Source organism: Silene latifolia, chromosome 7 (assembly GCF_048544455.1).
Source record: "Silene latifolia isolate original U9 population chromosome 7, ASM4854445v1, whole genome shotgun sequence".
Lineage (NCBI taxonomy): Eukaryota > Viridiplantae > Streptophyta > Magnoliopsida > Caryophyllales > Caryophyllaceae > Silene > Silene latifolia.
This window is the reverse complement of record NC_133532.1, coordinates 10,879,463-10,896,885: the sequence shown is the minus strand read 5'-3', so window position 1 is coordinate 10,896,885 and position 17,423 is coordinate 10,879,463. Positions and strand designations below refer to the sequence as shown.

The 17,423-nt window shown below is 37.9% G+C and overlaps 1 protein-coding gene across 1 annotated transcript; it reads left to right on the top strand.

The window, feature by feature from the left end:
* The first annotated feature begins 7,626 nt into the window (after positions 1-7,626).
* Positions 7,627-17,045, top strand: LOC141591715 (protein PHYTOCHROME-DEPENDENT LATE-FLOWERING-like). The gene is made up of 13 exons (XM_074412141.1): positions 7,627-7,880; positions 9,291-9,360; positions 9,453-9,517; positions 9,619-9,696; positions 10,199-10,279; positions 12,272-12,433; positions 12,527-12,622; positions 12,758-12,932; positions 13,086-13,998; positions 14,158-14,360; positions 14,462-14,586; positions 14,859-14,897; positions 15,432-17,045. The coding sequence occupies exons 1-13, from the start codon at positions 7,740-7,742 to the stop codon at positions 16,758-16,760; spliced, it is 3,477 nt and encodes a 1,158-aa protein (XP_074268242.1). The 5' UTR covers positions 7,627-7,739; the 3' UTR covers positions 16,761-17,045.
* The last annotated feature ends 378 nt before the right edge of the window (positions 17,046-17,423 follow it).

Genomic DNA, 17,423 nt, shown 5'->3' with positions numbered 1-17,423 from the left:
GGGTCACCAAAATAACGGGAGCAGTTACATCATTAAGAAACTGATCGGGGAAGTCTATTAAGAACCGTACTTGTTTAATTTTATGTAAATTTGTTTGTATACACTTTAAATTAACGAATTGCATTTCCACGTGAAGACAACGTAGTAAACGGACCATTTCGCACACATCTTCAAATTAATTACCAGAGAATATGGAGTATGTACATTGAAGCTATACAATATACGTAGTAAACGGACCGTACGGCGTATGTACATTGAACCTATACAATATACGTAAAACTGACCATTGAATATGGAGTATAAAAATGAAAAGACACCATCTCCATCTCCTATATATATATGTGTCCCCATAAATTTTTTTCTCTGTCAACCATTCCATCAACACAACCAAAAAACCCTAAAAAACCTAAATGGAAGTTGTTTACCCATACAAAAGAATGAGGTGGGAACCAAGGGTCTATACCCCAAATAAATATAAGGTCAAGGGATACAACAAGACATCACCGGCATTCAGAGTTGGTTCGTGCAGGGACCTTATCATGTCCTACATCCTGCCAAGATGCGATACGGAAACTAGGCTGAATGCTGCCCTGGTTTGCAGAGCATGGGGCAGTTGGTACCATAACGAAGGTGGCCGTGATGAAACGAAGAAGTATAAAATGTCAATTAGTGGTGGTTGGCCACAACCACCATATTGTCCATGAAAATGGACAATATTCAATTAGGAAATGTCTTGTTTGTTTTTTATTCTAAGTAAGTTTCGTTCTTTTTAGATCATTTCACAGAAGTTAAAATATATTAATGTTATAATGTTTACGTTTATCTAAGTAGGTTTCGTTCGTTGTTAGATCATCATATCACATAATGCAATATTATAATATCCGTATCATAAAGCTATTAAAATAACGCAATATTGTTAAGATCTTATCTCTCTTTTTTTTATAATTTTCTGCCACAGTATAATCCTATAATCATGTTCATATTGTCTTTGAATAAAAAAATAAAATAAAAATACAAATCGTTTATTTTAATATCCCACAACAAAGTGGCACCCATTCATTTCACTTCCCCATATAAACTGACTGAACAGAGAAGTTGAAGAGACATACCGTCTGATAACGTCTACATCACGCCTACTTCTTCATCATTATCAACAAGGTAGGTTTGATCTCACATTTAAACTTAAATATGTTTATTAATAATTTAACAAGTATGTATGTTACCGTATATGTTAAAGAATTATTGTTCTTCATGACTTCATCAGTAGAAGATGAAGTACTTGATGGAATATTGTTCTTTGTATACAAATTTTGCCCTAAATTTATACTCTGTACAAGTTTAAATGATTATTGTTGCTTAGTCAGTCCAAGATGCATGCTTGTTCTTCATATATTGATGTCTTGATGATTCTGATTATATGATATGTAATCCCCAAATATGCATGTTCTACATATATTGAGGTTTAGGTTTTAAGGATTGATGATTGTGAGTTTTGAGTAACATCATGTATCTCGTTAATCTTTATGCATGTTTGATCTTACTGGAATCTTTCGAAGATATTATGGATATGAACAGAAAACGGAAGTGCGACCCTTTCTGGTGGAAGTTTCAACATCCAAATAAAAGACAAGCGGTTTCAAATCCGGATTGTCCTTGGGAGGCAGAAATAACAAAACTAGAGGAAGAAAGATTTCTTAGAAGGGCTAGGAATGTTCCAAATTCAGTTGCGTATCCAAAAGAAAAGGTCATCCTCAAAGGGACAGATGAGAGATCATCCGCTTACGAAGTGGGTTCTAATGAGGACTTGATGGTGGGTTATATAATACCCAGTGCGGTGGTGGAAACGTTCTGTGAGCAAGGCAACAAGGGGATGGTATACCTGGTGGTTCCACTCAGGCCCGACCATTGAACGTATTGAAGAGCAAGTGCGTACTGAGAACCTCTTCTACGACAATGATTATAAGAGGCGATATTGTCCATGACTTTATTTACTTTTAAGTTGATCTATTAGGGCTCTAAGTTTAAATTGGTATGTAATTTTGTAATTATAAACTCATGTTTTCTGGAATTAAACTTATGGTATGTGAAATTAAACTTGGTCAATATAATTAGACTTCATTAAGTAGATGATTGTCTTCATTATGCAAAATGCAATTTCATTCATATGCAATTTACATGACAAACATACTAACGGTAAAATTCGTAAGATGACTCATACATCGATCGATTAACATCTCCTTCCATCGCATGCAAAGGAGGAGTAGGCTGTGATGCACCAAATGTGCTTCTGCTAGGGGTAGAATAAGGTGAGGGTAATTGCGATGCACCAAATACGCTCCTTGTAGGAGTTGATTGCGACATATCAAACTGGCTCCGCGTAGGGGTACATTGTGACGCACCAAAAAGGATCCGCGTAGGGGTACATTGCGACGCACCAAACTGGCTCCTCGTAGGGGTACATTGCGACGCACCAAACTGTCTTGTAGGAGTAGATTGCGATGCACCAAACTCGCTACATGCAGTATTTAAATGATTGCTCTCATTAGCGGTGAATGGGTTTGGAACATTAGTTTTTTCGCAATTCAAAAAATTATGACGTTATTTAGAGGGTTATGCAAAAAAGCCGAGTAAAGAATTTAGTACAACAATGAATAACAATTACTATATTACTCACCTTCTTATTCTTTCGACCATCGGGAGTTCTCTTGCCTTTTGGTACCCTCCCAGATCTTCTTCTGTCAACAGGATCCTGCAGACCACCTTCCCTCTCGCGCCTTCCTCTTCATATATCTAATATTGCATTCCTTGGGCTGTAGCCTTCTATGACCCCATACCCTAGAAGAAACACCGCCAGGGACATAGGCGTCTATAGTTTCAACACCAACAATCCCCTCCAACTCCTTAATTAATTCAGAAGTCAATCTATCATATGTTGCATAAGTTTCATCGTCTCGAAGAGCTAGTGTGGAAATGTAATGGTTCCTTATAGTTACCTCCAACGACTTCTTCGCACGAGCTGAGGCTTCCGGATTATAGTACCCAGTTTTGATTGTCTCGTATTCTCTAACCAAGTCCTTTCGCCATCGATCAAGTATATACTTCTCCGGGATCACCTTCACATCTTCGATAACCATGCATCTAATAATATGTCGACACAGTATACCCTTGAACTCAAATAACTTACATGAGCACTTGAGCGGTCCACACTTCTGTCAATATCAACCCAGTATTTCTTACACTTACCAAATGGCGCCACTTTTTTATCTTCAACGTTAAATGTCACACTATGCCCAAGTCTTCTCGGCGGATCAGCGTTCGTATAAATTAACCCAATTACCTCGTCACGTACCAACTTATATATCTTCTTAGTATACAATTTATGGAAAACCTGCTCAACAAGTAAGTTGCACTCAATTTTATACGGTTTCTGCGTGCAATCGTGATTGTTCGCGGTCTCCTCCTCCACTTTCAATTTCAAGGCTTCCTCAATTTTTCGGGCAAACCGACTTAAAGTAGTCCTCCCATTGACATAACTTTTGAAAAACCGGTTTTGTTGCTCACTCCTCTGCGTCGACGACATCCCAAAGACAAAATATCCCACGCCAATATGCGGGGACCCAACTCTCCTCGATCAAATACGACTCCGTCACCCACGAACATTTTTCAATACCATATTTACGAACCATTTCCTTCCATGCTATCTCAAAATCATGCACCTCCAAACGTCGTGGAATCGCTAAATTAAGGTCACTTGAGATATCGTTCCAAAGTGGATGTTTTCCCATTTTTACCAAAGATTTTTCAATATGTGCCAAAGGCAGAGCCTCTTTGAGTGTTTGGGAAGATTTTTTAATTGCATTACCAATTGCTCTTTCCTGGTCTCATCAATATAATCGACGGAGCTTTACCCATGCATTCTAAAAACTTGGCAAAAACCCACTCAAAACTTTCTTCATAATCACGCGTAACCAAAGCACAAGCAAAAGCAATTGAATTCCCATGTTGATTCACCCCTATGAAAGGGGAAAAAGGCATGCGATAAGTAACACCATGATTTACTCTATCGATTAATGATATACTACAAAACTTATACTTACGTAACCAAAAGATAAAATCAAGAATCGAATAATTTCTATAGTACAATTAAATTGGTAATTTTAATTTAAATTTTATGAATTCTTGAAGCACGGTACTCTTACATAACAAAACAAACAAATACGATTAATCAAAATAACATTTTAACACAGATAAATTGAGATATAACGCCTTACATATTCGTCAAGAAAGTTGTATCGTACGACACAACGTCTCCGTACGATTTAAACATAGCTCGGCAGCGTGAATCACACCAAAAAACATTCATTGGAGCCCCAAAATCATCGAGCTCAATTGCATAGAAATAATTAGGATCCTCCTCTTTCATCTTCTCAAAATATGCCTTCAATTCTTTAGCATCGCCATCTATGACGCTACGTCTTCGTTCTTGATTGATGGCGTTTCGACTATCACTAAACTTAAAGCCAAGGTTCTCATGACCTCCCCCCTCCAAGACCAACGACTTGTAATTATTTAATATTGAAATACCAAACCAAACATCATTGATCATCATCCTCTTTTGAAGTAGTCATTTATATGTCTAAACCCAACAAATAACCCAGCTTTTCTTAGGATCCATCTCATGGTTGTGCTCTAAATGGCATTGCGTTATCTTCACTACGTCTTCGTCGTCGAAATAACGGGACTCAATGTAAACATTGCAGGCATCCTTGGTTTTAGCAGCATGACCACAACAAAGCCTTAATCTTTCATACATATGATACCGCGGTTCATTCTTAAAGGAACCTTTTTTTGAAACACCGTCTTCCTTGTACTTTTTAAAGAGTTTATTAGTGCGAATGTACCATGAAAACCCCTTCTTATATGCGTATGAATGGGCGAAAGTCTGAGTTCTTCGGATGACTTGTAAGCCAAACCTACAACAGGTTCAACAATGTTGTCGTTGTCGCAGCAGATAAAGAACGGTGTCAACATCATCCACCGGACCGCCGCCATACAACTCGACATACTCTTTCATTAAATCAACATCGCCATTATATTCTGCTTCACCGTTGCCTTTTGTTTCTGCTGCTCGTGAACATTCACCTTCTTCATACAAGTTATTGAGATCAAAATCAAGCGCCATTTAATCAAATGTTGAACGACTATATTTTTTTTTGGTGTAGATGTTCAACGAGTATTAAAAAATAAGGTTTCCAAAATTTTAATGTTTTGTCTTTTTTTTGTTCTAGTATAATTCTTTGTATTTAAGTAATGAAAATAATAAGAGAGATAAAGTGTCAATTAAAAAGATTAGATTAAAAATAAGTGTTGTTAATTATAAAGATTAGATTAAAAATAAGTGTTGTTAATTATAAAGATTAGATTAAAATAAGTGTTGTTAATTATGGAGATTAGATTAAAATAAGTGTTAATTAATCTTGGGGTTATTCCCAATACTAATCCCGCCCAAACCCAAATAATCCCTCCCATTTTTCCCTCCAACTTTCCCTCCAAACAAAAAAAGAATCTTTGACTCACTTTTACACGTGGCGAGCGCTGATTGGCCCGTGTACCAAAGCCTTGTACACGCCGTGTACTCCTAACATCTTTGAATATAGACATGGTGTGTCGTCCAATCGTCCATGGCGCTGCTAAAGATCGTCTTGAAAGCCATTCTGGTTATTCTTTTCTCAGTTTTGGCCTTTGGGCAATGAAGGAAACCTTCGAAGTGAATTATGCTACAATTTCTTTCACAAGAATAGGTGTTAATTGGCGCTTGGACGGGTCAGTTGGGACACGGTTGATATGATATGCCTGGGCAGTGGGCACGCTATTATTCATACTCGGAAGGCGAAAGCTTGCTACTACCGTGGGAAATCACAATTGTTTTTTCCGCTAGAGATTCATTGTGGTGCTTGAGCTTTAGAGTCGAGCTTCCAACAATTCATTAAAGAATAATGTCAGATTGTCGAATAGGATAATTACATTTGAATTTGGGGAAACTAAAATTTACTAGCGTTTACCCCATATTTACTTTAGATTTCAAGAAACGAAATTTGAAACTCTCTTGATTCCCGTAAGGCACAAAATCTCATTGAAGACGGCACGTATCCGTCACTTTGGAGTGACGGATACCATTTCCTCTCACAAATGACCCAAATAGAGGAGAGAGGGAAGTACATGGGGGTGTCCCCACCTTGTCCCCCCTATCCGTTTTGTGAGTGACATTACCCGTCACTTGCTCCGACCCGTCTTCAGCAAGACTAACTGCCCGTAAGGTGGTGTTCCATTGTCACTAACTTACTAAAAGCTTATAAATAAAAAGGTTTTTATATTGTTTATATAGATACTTCCACAAAATAAGTGTTGCAGTACATTTTTCCCATGGCGTTATCACTAGACGTTTTTAGGACAAAACTACCTTCTTGTAACAGGATTTCACAAATTCTACACCATTTCAATGGAATATTATATTATTATGTTCAGCACATGAAGTTGACTTGAGGCTTATCTTGTAAAGCTCTTTCTTGATTCGGTTTGGATAAATCTATCACAAATTCTCATTGAAGACATGGCATATCCGTCACAAGCTGAAGACGGATACCATTTTACCTCACAATGTACCCACTTTTTCTCTCTCAACAACAATATTCATGTGGTCCCCTTTCTCCACTAACCCATTTTGTTACCATTTTATCTCACAAAATATCCGTCACAAATGGTAACCCGTCACAAGGGAGACCAATTGTAAATTTATACCTAAACGCATCCCCATTTTCTCTTAGAATGTCCGCTTAAAAAAACTTCTTCTCAGTTGGGCCTAATTTAAGTAGCACACCTCTTTCTATCCCATCTATCAAGCTAAATGTGCCGACTTGATTTCATGTACATTTAAACTTATAGTACTCCGTATTATTTTTATATGTAACCTCTTTTATAAGGAGGCCATCACTAATTTATTATGTAAATCTTTCTTTTAGTAATATGGACTTTTTTTAAGGATGTAAAAACAATTATGTATTTTTTTCTATTAGATATAAAAAAGTGAAAACATTATTTTAATAATTCGTAAATCGTCTATTTAGATGTGTGGAATACTGTTTTTACAAATTTTCGTCGCATTTTAATAAGATTATACAAGTAACTTAATTGTACTATTATTGTCTTAAATTAGTTGCATGTAATGATATATCATTATTTTAATAGTAATAAAATAACTTAACTTAAAATGTCTTTTAATAATAGTAAACTTTTTTTTTATCTCTTATTAATAGTATTATATTTAATAAATCATAACATTAAATTAAAAGTACAATTTATTTATGCAAATAATTTAGTTAAAAACGTCTTTTTTATTATAAACTAAATCTAAAAAATACTATACTTTAACTCGGGAATTACACTAGTTGTAGTCAAATAGACAATGGTTATAAACCATTCGGTAGCATTGTAGTCAAAATGTCAAATGGACAATGGCTATAAATTGAAAATAACTAACCCCCATCTAATAAACTTTGTTTTCAAAGACGTTTTTAGTTATTTTCAATTTTTCATCAACTATTACTATCAAATTAACTATTACTACTATCAAATTAGAGGGGGGTTAAACAAAATTCCCCTTCAATTTCCCAAAATTCTATTTCAAATTTCTAAACTTCATCAATTTTTTTGAAGAATCAATACATAATTTCCCTAAAAAAATGGGGGTTTCATTCAAAATTTCCAGAACAAGTACGAGGAGGCATAAACCCAAACCCATGATCACTGAATCAACACAATTCAATGAAAACACTGATAATTCTTTCGAAACTTCAAAATCCCACTTTAAGGATCAAACTAATGTAAGTTTCAATCTTTTTTACTTTATATTTTCTCCATAATTATTGTTCTAATTCTATAGCCCTTTGAGAATTATTTTTGCTGAATTTTTACGGTTTTTTTGAGCAAAAATGGTGGTAGTTTGACTGTTTGAGGTAGAAGGCGCAATTTTAGGGTTTTGAGTTTGTGGAACAATATGGGTTTGCGGAAAATTGAATTGGGTAGGGTTTATGATTGAGAGTTTCGCTTCGAAATTCTTGTGTTTATTTTAATTGGATTGTTGATTCTGGCGGCAAAGTTTTGTGGGTGATTTGAGCTTTGTAAAGTTGCAATCTTTACGTGTAGAATTATTTGAATTTGTCGATTTTTCGAGGTCGATGTTACTACTTAGACAACTCCCTCTGTCACGGTCATTTGTTGTCCTTTTCCATTTTTGGTGTCTCAGTCAATTGTTGTCCTTTCTATTTTAAGAATGAACTCGATGAACAATTTGATCATTCACACTCAATTTGTTCCACTTCTCATTTAATAATTGACTCCTTCTCTTTCCTTGGTCTTTGTGCCAAAACCAAGGACAGCAATTGACCGGGACGGAGGGAGTACTTCACTTTAGCTGCGGGTGTTGATATGATGTTCCTTCTGATATGCCAGGACGATTAGACAGTATAACAAAATAGCCATGTTGGAGACTCTTGCTTGTACTCTTTTCAGCTGTGTTACTCGGACTTTTTCTTATTCCTCGCGTACCCTTGTCCCGGCACTTTGACATGGGTATGACAATTGTACACCTTATTTTAAGTCAAAAATATGGTGACATTTCATAAAATAGCCAAGTCGGATACTTGGACATTCACCCGTGTCAGATGTTTTTAAACGACTTTGAGTAACATGGCTTTTCACAGCTGATGATGACTGATGAGTCTGAGACCTGAGTAACATTAATTCAATAATGGTGATGAGTCTGAGTAGCATCTATTAAATAACAAAATAGCCATGTCCGAGACTCTCGCTTGCACTACTCTTTTCGCACTTGATGATGAATCTGAGTAGCATCTATTAAACAATGGTGAAACTAAGATCCGAGCTTTGGTTTTCTTAGTTTTGTTGTTGTTGTTTTCCTTTCTATGTTATATTTTTGCCTGGTGGATGAAGATTTATTTTGGTTAATATGTAGTGTAGGATTAGGAGTGAGTTTCTGTTAATTTGAATGACATGGTATGGTAGAAATGTAGAATGATCTTCATGTACGTTTTGAATGTTATGGGAATTGTTAGACTCGGGAACTTGGATTAAATTGAAAGAGAGAACCTAAGTACTACCGTGTTTCAATTTAAAATTTTAGCGAAGAAGTACACAGGAAAGGGAGATATAATTAGGTAACTCTTTATTGCCAGTACTTCACACCTCACTTTTGTAATCTGAAAACAATGCAGGGAAACGGTGAGGATGCAGTGGGTCTCACTGGTTCATCTGTGTCATCTGGAAAAGAACGTACTTTTGGAGGTTCATTGATTTGTTTAAGTCTATCTGCAAGTTTTCCTGGATTGGATATTATTTGTTCTCCAATGTGAAATTCTTGTCTTTTCTGGTTTCAGATGATGAAGTTTCGTTCAGTTTGAATCTCTACCCAGATGGATACTCTATTGTAAAGGCCTCAGAGGTTTGTGAATCTATATTACTTTTGTACTAATAGTGTTTGTAATGTAGCATAAAATTCTGGTGATACTGAAAATGATATACCAAGTCTTTCTGGAATTTCAGAACGACATTGAGCATACCTTTAAAGATGGTTTGAAGCTTTTACGCCCATATGATCGGACCTCGGAAGGTCTCTTTTCAGTAAGTTAGCAGTGTCCTTTTTTTCTTCGTTAGTTTCGTATTGATCATTTTTTTTTTTTCTGAAGATCTTTTGTTTATGTTGTTCCTGCTGTAGAAGTATGGCACAAAATTGCTCTCAATTTATTTTTTTGGGTGTAAAATGGAGCAACAACGGTCAATGAGTATCATCCCTCATGACTTTACCAAATACCAACTACGATAGATGCATTTGCATTGCTCTCATTTATTGTTGTACAACATTTGCCATAGATTATAAGTCGGTCAACTCACATTTAAATATGGCCCTTCTAATCCAAATTGCCATATTATGGATGTTATAGAACCAAAGTGGTATACACTTCCTCTAATTTACTACTACGCTCGTAACTATGCTATGGCATTTTCTCATAGCAATTACAATTGACATTTAATTCAACTGGTTTATTGTCCCTGTCTCTGTTTCCTTATTTCAATTTATACGAATTAACTTTGTTGTTTATTGTATTTTATTTACATATTGAAGGCCATTGAGTCCGGTCGGCTACCTGGTGGTATTCTGGATGATATTCCATGCAAGTTTGTGGAAGGTGCAATAATGTGTGAGGTGAGTAAGTTCATCTGTTCCGTACAACCACTTTATATACTGCTAGTTTAAGACCTCCGTATGGTACAATCTGCATGGATGCCAAACACATGCATGTATTAGAATAATAGATACACAAAAACCAAGAAATTTAGAAATGGGATGGCTAGGGAGAAAATAGGAGTTGGGTGACTTGGTTTCTATGGACAATAAGGCGAGGGAGAGGGAGAATCGGTTGAGGTGGTTACTGGTTATGCCATGTGAAACAGAGTATTAAGGCCAATTGGAGCCTTGGTTAGGAAAAGCTTGAAGAATGTGGAAGTGATAGTTGTGAGGTATAGACGTATAGTTGAGATCAAAGAAAACATGGATTCTGATGTTCAAAAGCGATAGGAGTTTTCACGGGGACCGAAGAAAATATGGCATTGTAGTAGGCAGAGTGGAGGGAAAGAATATGTGAAGGTGCTGGAGTCTGGTTCTTCTTTTATCTTAATACTAAATGTTCAAGAACAACAACAACAACAATAACATAAGAGCCTTACTCCCAAAATGATTTGGGGTCGGCTGACATGAATCATCCTTTTGAACCGTCCATGGGCGATCGTACACCTCAAAATGCGAAAATATAGAAAAGGAAAAGTGAAAAACACAAGGGGGGTGAAACATAATACAAAAGTCAAGGTAAAATTATAGGTTTTAAAATCGAAGTCCGAATTTCTTTTATAAAAACTTAGAATTTAAATCGAGAATAAAGGTTAAAACGATTTTGTTATGTTAATTTATCGATACTCCTTTTCGAGAAGGCTGGTGGGTGGGTTAGGCCGAGCCTGATTCTGTTACGACAGCAAGGGGAGGGGGGGGGTATAAAACTATCAATCAAATAAATTTGGTCCTTGGAGTTTTTTTATCTTTGTAAATTTATCTTTTAATTTTTTATCAACTCTCTTTACAAAAAAGTCTCATCATTTTATGGCTTTCTTAACTTTCTTGATGTATAATCTGTTCTACATACATTTATGATGGTTTCGTGTCCTTTTTCTTTTTATTATTGAACCTCTCATTGACTGTTTCAAATGATGATTTGTGTTAGCCCACCCCAAATCATTTTCGGATTAAGGCCTTTTGTTCTGTTAGAATGTTATAGTTATCTATCAAATGCAGCTTGCTAGCCTTGTGAATTTCTAGTCTGTCATTTTTGTCAAATTTGAAGTTATGCAGATGAAGGTTTAACTTATTTAAAGTACATTCCAATTTGCCATTTGGTCTAGAGATAATTCAGACTATCCCTCATTTTCACTGAAAATGTTTAGGAGACTAGGAGTATAAGAAAGTAAGAAACATAGGACTAATGAATGCGGAGGTGCAGAACACTTCGTTGTAGATTGCCCGAAAGAGGTCCTGGATAATTTATGAAAGATAGTGTCATTCAGACTTCAACACGGCCTAATCAGGCTCCAAGGTTGTTGCACATTGAAAATGAATCTGTGACATAAGTAAGCATTTTTTACCAGAGATCACTTGGTTTATTTTCTAGCACATTCCGTCGAAGGAATTAACTTTGACTTCCTTTCATGGTGCTCTATATTTCATGATGTAAAATACATGACTATAACTTTGAAGACTTAGTTGTTTTAAACATGATTTGATACTGTTCCAAATTTTTAGAGTAGCAGTGCGAGTTATTGTATCTGGTCTCTTGAATGCATCAGTAACTGTCTTTCTTTTTAACTTCTGAGTCGTGCTTATTGGTTATTTTTAAGCTGCATATTTATGACATACAGCCTTACAGGCATATTAGTTGGTATCGTTTGAGGATAACGGCTGTAACTTCTGGTTGGCAAAGACACTGTTTATATATATTGATATATAGTAGGTGTATGATATTACTATATGAGGACAACTGATGCTATTGCCATGCTTTTGGATATATTTTACTGGAGATGACCTGCTGTATTTTGAATTTTTGGGTGCCAATGTGATCTGGATTCTGATTTCTAATTATGATATGTGTAGGTTCGCGACTATCGAAAATGTGTTCCTCATTGTGGACCGAATATTTCTTCTCCAAGTGAATCTGCAATTGTCAGCAAGGTTTCTCTTAAGATGTCCTTGGAAAATATTGTGAAGGATATTCCTTTAATGGCTGATGATTCTTGGACGTATGGGGATTTAATGGTAAGATATGAATGGTCTAATCTCATTTTGTAATTTTGCCTTCCACATGTATGAGAGTCTGATGGTAGATGTATTATTGCTTTCCGGATGCAGGAAGTAGAGTCACGGATACTTAATGCATTACAGCCGAAGCTTTGTCTTGACCCTTTGCCTAGGTTGGATAGGCTTTGCCAGAATCCAGCGTCCAAGGTAAGCTGTAAAAGTAGCTATGTTATTGAAGCTGTAGGTATGCATGTATATCTGCAGCAGTGGAAGGTTGTATCTTGTGTTTTCATCTTTGTTTTGTTTGCTTGTTAATGATTTGTTATTATTTTTACCTGTTAGATTGATTTAGGTATAGTTGGAATGCGTAAGAAGAGACTGAGACAGATTCCCGAAGTTACTGTAACATCGAACAACCGGTCATATGGAAAGAAAATCTGCATAGGTCATGCATCTGAAAGCTCAATCTATGGTGATATAATGTCACAGCATGACCAAGAAAATGTTCTTTCCCAAGGTATTGGTCCTAATGACCTGTTAGGTTTAAGGCGAAGAACTTTGTGCAATACTATGATATTTTAATATGATGTCGGAGTGTCGTCTTACTTCTGAAAAAGTTTCATGTTTTTTTCCTTTGATTAATGCTTCTTCTCGATTTTTGAAACTTCAGGGACAACTAACCAAAGAACTATTGACGATCCTTCACAAGGTCCTGTTTTACCTCACGGAGTGTCATCTGCTGGTCAGAATATACCAATACCATATGCTAACGACATGAATCTGTCGGCCACTGCAAAGATGGTAAATCAAGAATCACAATTGCCAACATATTCCAATTTTAATAAGCGGGGTAGGCTTGCATCCAGTGAGCCCGATGGCCTTCAGCATCAGCAAGATGGCTCTTTTATGGATGGGTTTCAAAGATCAGATATGCAATGGAGGAATCCAATGTTGCAACCGCATCAAAATGCTAGTGGAGTTCAGTATGGGAATCCTGGTATGAAGTATCCTCAGCTTGTTGGCGAGGGAGTTACGACTATGGATGGCATGAAACTCGAGAAGGCAGAACCAAACATGATAAAAACTAATACACAGATGGAGGCTGAAGGTAACCACATGGATCCACGAGTAGGCTGGAATAATCTCGGCCAACAGATTGAAAAAGATCCCAGAAAGGAAGATCAGTTTTCAAAGAGGAAACCAATCCAAAGTCCACGACTTTCTGCTGAGATGTCCTACGGCTCAATGAGTACACATTATGGAGCAGTTTCTTCAGGTGCTCCACTTGGACAAGTGCAAAGAGAAAAATCAAGAGTGACTCCGGTTCCAGCAGCTGGTCGTGCGTCATCGGGGACGTCTCTTGGCAATGATCCCATGCAATATCAGCATCAGGCACAGCTTGCTGCGAAGAGAAGACCGAACTCCCTTCCTAGGACCCCTGCAATAAGTGGAGTTGGCTCCCCTGTTAGCTTGAATAATATGGGTGGTCCCATGAATGCATCAAGCCCTTCCATCAGCACCCCACAACTTACTGAGCACGACATGCTTGAGAGATTCGCCAAGATCGAGGTTGTAGCTATGAGGTAGGAGGCACTGTTTTTCTTTTTGTATATTTTTATTAAGGTTCGTTTTATTTATTTATTCCTCCTTCCCCAATTTTTATGCGTCTGCTGGGATCTATTCAAGAATTTTGGGCTTTTCGAGCCTATTCTTGGCTGACATATAACTTGCTTGTAATTTAGGCACCAGTTGAATCGTAAAAAGAACAAAGTCGATGAATTTTCTAGGAAACCTCGTACCTTTTCTGCTCAGGAACTCCTGATTCGACTAGCCGGTGTAGATAATGATGAATGCACTGATGATTCAAGAGAAATGTCCAAGTCAATGCTTGGTGGCCACATGAATGTGTGCAAGATAAGGCTTGTACGTGTTAAGCCTCCTCAAGGTTTGTCTTTTGTTACTACAGTCAAACCCTTAGTTGTAAGACTATGATAGTACGATTCTTTCCTCTCTTTTTTTTGCTTAACCATGGACCCTTTTTTGCAGGCAATACGACAAGACTAATCTTGTCGGAGAAGCCGAATGATGGTACTGTTGCCATGCATTATGGAGACCTAAATGACGAGGATTACCTAAATTCAGAAGATCACCTGCCTACGTTGCCCAACACCGTGAGTTATTTATTTATTTTTTTCGTGAAGGGAATGTGCGAGCTTCTATTATGATAATAAACAATGTTTTTGATTTTTTTACTGAATAAACTTTCCACTGTCTCGTATTTCATGCCAAATGAGTTTTGCGTTGTGAATTGTGATGGCTTCCTTGTCACTAAAATACTGAGGGGCATAACTCTTAAGATATCAGGTTAAGCTTGTAATTGGTTGTTACTAAACCTTTTTAAAGCGTCTTTAATACTAACCTTGATATTTAAATCTTGTTGCAGCATTGGGCGGACTTGCTTGCAGATCAGTTTTGTGCTTTGGTACGTGTTCACAAATGAACATAATGAAAATTTCTGTTCTCGATACCCTTTCTTTGATACTTGCATACGGAGTTTTTTTTTTTTTTTCTTTTTTTTTTTTTTTGGCAGCCGTAAAGAAAGGTACACCTAACTAGTCATAGCCTTACAAGCAAGACTATGAGCCACATTATTATTGATACAAGAACTTAAACTAGGGGTGGGGTTACATAAAACACGAGGTTTCTTCAAAGAGTTGTTGGAGTAGCACGTTGAGGATGTCGTTTCTTTTCTTTTCTTCAATATTTGAGCTTGAGCTTTAGGGAAGTACCACTTGCATACGGAGTTAATATTTATTATTCCCCAATTTGCCCTGAGCAATTAGATCAAATAGCAAATGGTTGATTTAGCGTAGCCAAAGGTTTGGAAATCAAAAGTTCAAAACCCTAGGAATGCAGCAATTTTAATTATCAAGACAAGATGGTCCTACTTGGCTTGAATCTAGACTAAATGCCAAAAAATATTAATTTCCTTAGTTGACACGAGTTTCTCGTGCAGGTATTACGTGAAGGGTATGTTGTAGATGAACATCTCCAACTCAGAAAGCCACGTGTAACTGTTCCTTCAGACAGTCAATCTACTGTGCCGGGAGGTGCTCCTAATCATTCCACAGTGGACGCACAGCAGTATACTGAATCGGTGGAGGGACAGCCAGTAAATTCAAATAACTTGCTTAACTCGGCTGCTAATGTTCTGCCAAGCTCTGGGATGCTCCCTCCTGGAAATTCACAGTCCTTGCAGATGTCCCGGGGACACGTACCAGGGGTTGCAATACAGGCAAGGCCGCAACAGATGGATCCACAACAGCCGCTTCAGCAACAGCCACATCAGCATCAGGAGTCCCCCCTTCAACATGTGCCATCTCAGTTCCAGCGGTCCCCATTGATGCTGCCAAACAATTCAATGCCTCAATCGAACTCGTTTGTGCAAGGTTCAAACTTACCAGTGGGTAACCACATGAGCAATAAGTCGTCTCCTCTACAAATGTTGCAGCAGCCAAATCAGCTGGCGCAAAGAAGACTGATGATGGGCCTTGGGACTGCTGCTATGGGTATGGGCCAAGTTGGCAACAACATGGGCCTTGGTGGTCTGAATAATGCCATGGGAACTGGTGGAGCGAAAGGAATGGGCTCTGCTGGTATCCCCACGGGAGTAGGCAACATGGTTCAGAGCCCGATTGGCCTTAGTCACGCAAACACCATTGGTGCTCACCTTCGGGCTGGAACGCTGAGCCCTCAGGTGTTTGCTGCTGCACAGAGATATAATAATATTATGCGGAGCCGAGGCATGCTAGGTGGAGCTCAATCTAGTATAGCTGGCGGCATGTCTGCAGGAACCAGACAGATGCAGTCGGGGTCCGCTGGGCTTTCCATGTTGGGCCAGTCTATTATTAATCGAGGAACCATTGGCCAGATGCAGCGGTCGGTGGCGGGTCAGATGGCCATGCCCAACTTGATGCAACAACAATTTCAACAACTTCAACAACAGCCACGTCAGAATGTCTTACCGCAACAAGAAGCCACGTCACCTCTCCAGAGCATGGTTTCGACCCAGCAGGTTAGCTCGCCTTCAACAATGGGACATCCACAACAAATGAACCAACAACTTACAGCTACACCACAACAGCAGGCCAGTCCACAGCAGATGAGCCAACGGGGTCCAATGAGCCCGCCATTGAGTTCAGGGCCCGTCCATCCCATGAGTGCAGACGCTTGTCCAGCAAGCCCAGCACTTAGCTCTCAGACAGTTGGCTCTGTCGGGAACATACCGCATTCACCGATGGACTTGCACGGGGTGAATAAAAGCAATTCGGCCACCAATACATAGGAGTTCGATGGAAAAAATCGCAGAGTAGATTTCGGTGAAGATTAAGGGTAGCTTATCGGTAAGTATGGTAACTGTTAGCAGGTAGGGAATTTGCATTAATTATATATGTAGTGTCAGGCGTATGTAGCAAACTAGTAACTAGAAACTGTAGTTACAGACTCACAGTTGTCTAGAAAAAAATAGTAACTGTAGTCTCGGTGTAAATTAACGCAACATTAAACGTAACAGTGATTTATATTAACTCGAAAGGGATGAATGGATAGTCTGTTGTGTAGTTTAAGTTAATCGATGTTGGAAGTAAAGAATGGTGTATTTCTCTCTAATCGATGGGAACATATCCGCAGTTAGACCCGGTAAACTTTACAATACGGAAAAATCAGATTTTCGAGTGTCTCCAGGCTTTCAAATTTACGAGTTACCCCTTCTTTTAAAAATAAAAATTCTACATAATCAGATTCAACCGTAACTTTGAGCTATGTAAACCAGTAAATTAGCGTTAGTTTCGTAAATTGGGCAGACGGACGTCGTCATCCTTGATCACCATAGCTAATCCTCCCCCTTTCTGCTACCCCAACCATTTCCACCAAATGGACCACTAACGTAAATGAACGAACCGCCCACATTCTTCTTTTCTCAACCAAATTCATTATTGCTGGAGGGAGA

What these genes read in the sequence shown, in the direction of transcription:
- LOC141591715 (XM_074412141.1), top strand. Translation starts at nt 7,740, where the DNA reads ATGGGGGTTTCATTCAAAATTTCCAGAACAAGTACGAGGAGGCATAAA. An exon ending in AGAAAATGTTCTTTCCCAAG is followed by an intron (nt 12,933 to 13,085) that starts GTATTGGTCCTA and finishes TTGAAACTTCAG; the next exon opens with GGACAACTAACCAAAGAACT. An exon ending in ACGTGTTAAGCCTCCTCAAG is followed by an intron (nt 14,361 to 14,461) that starts GTTTGTCTTTTG and finishes CCTTTTTTGCAG; the next exon opens with GCAATACGACAAGACTAATC.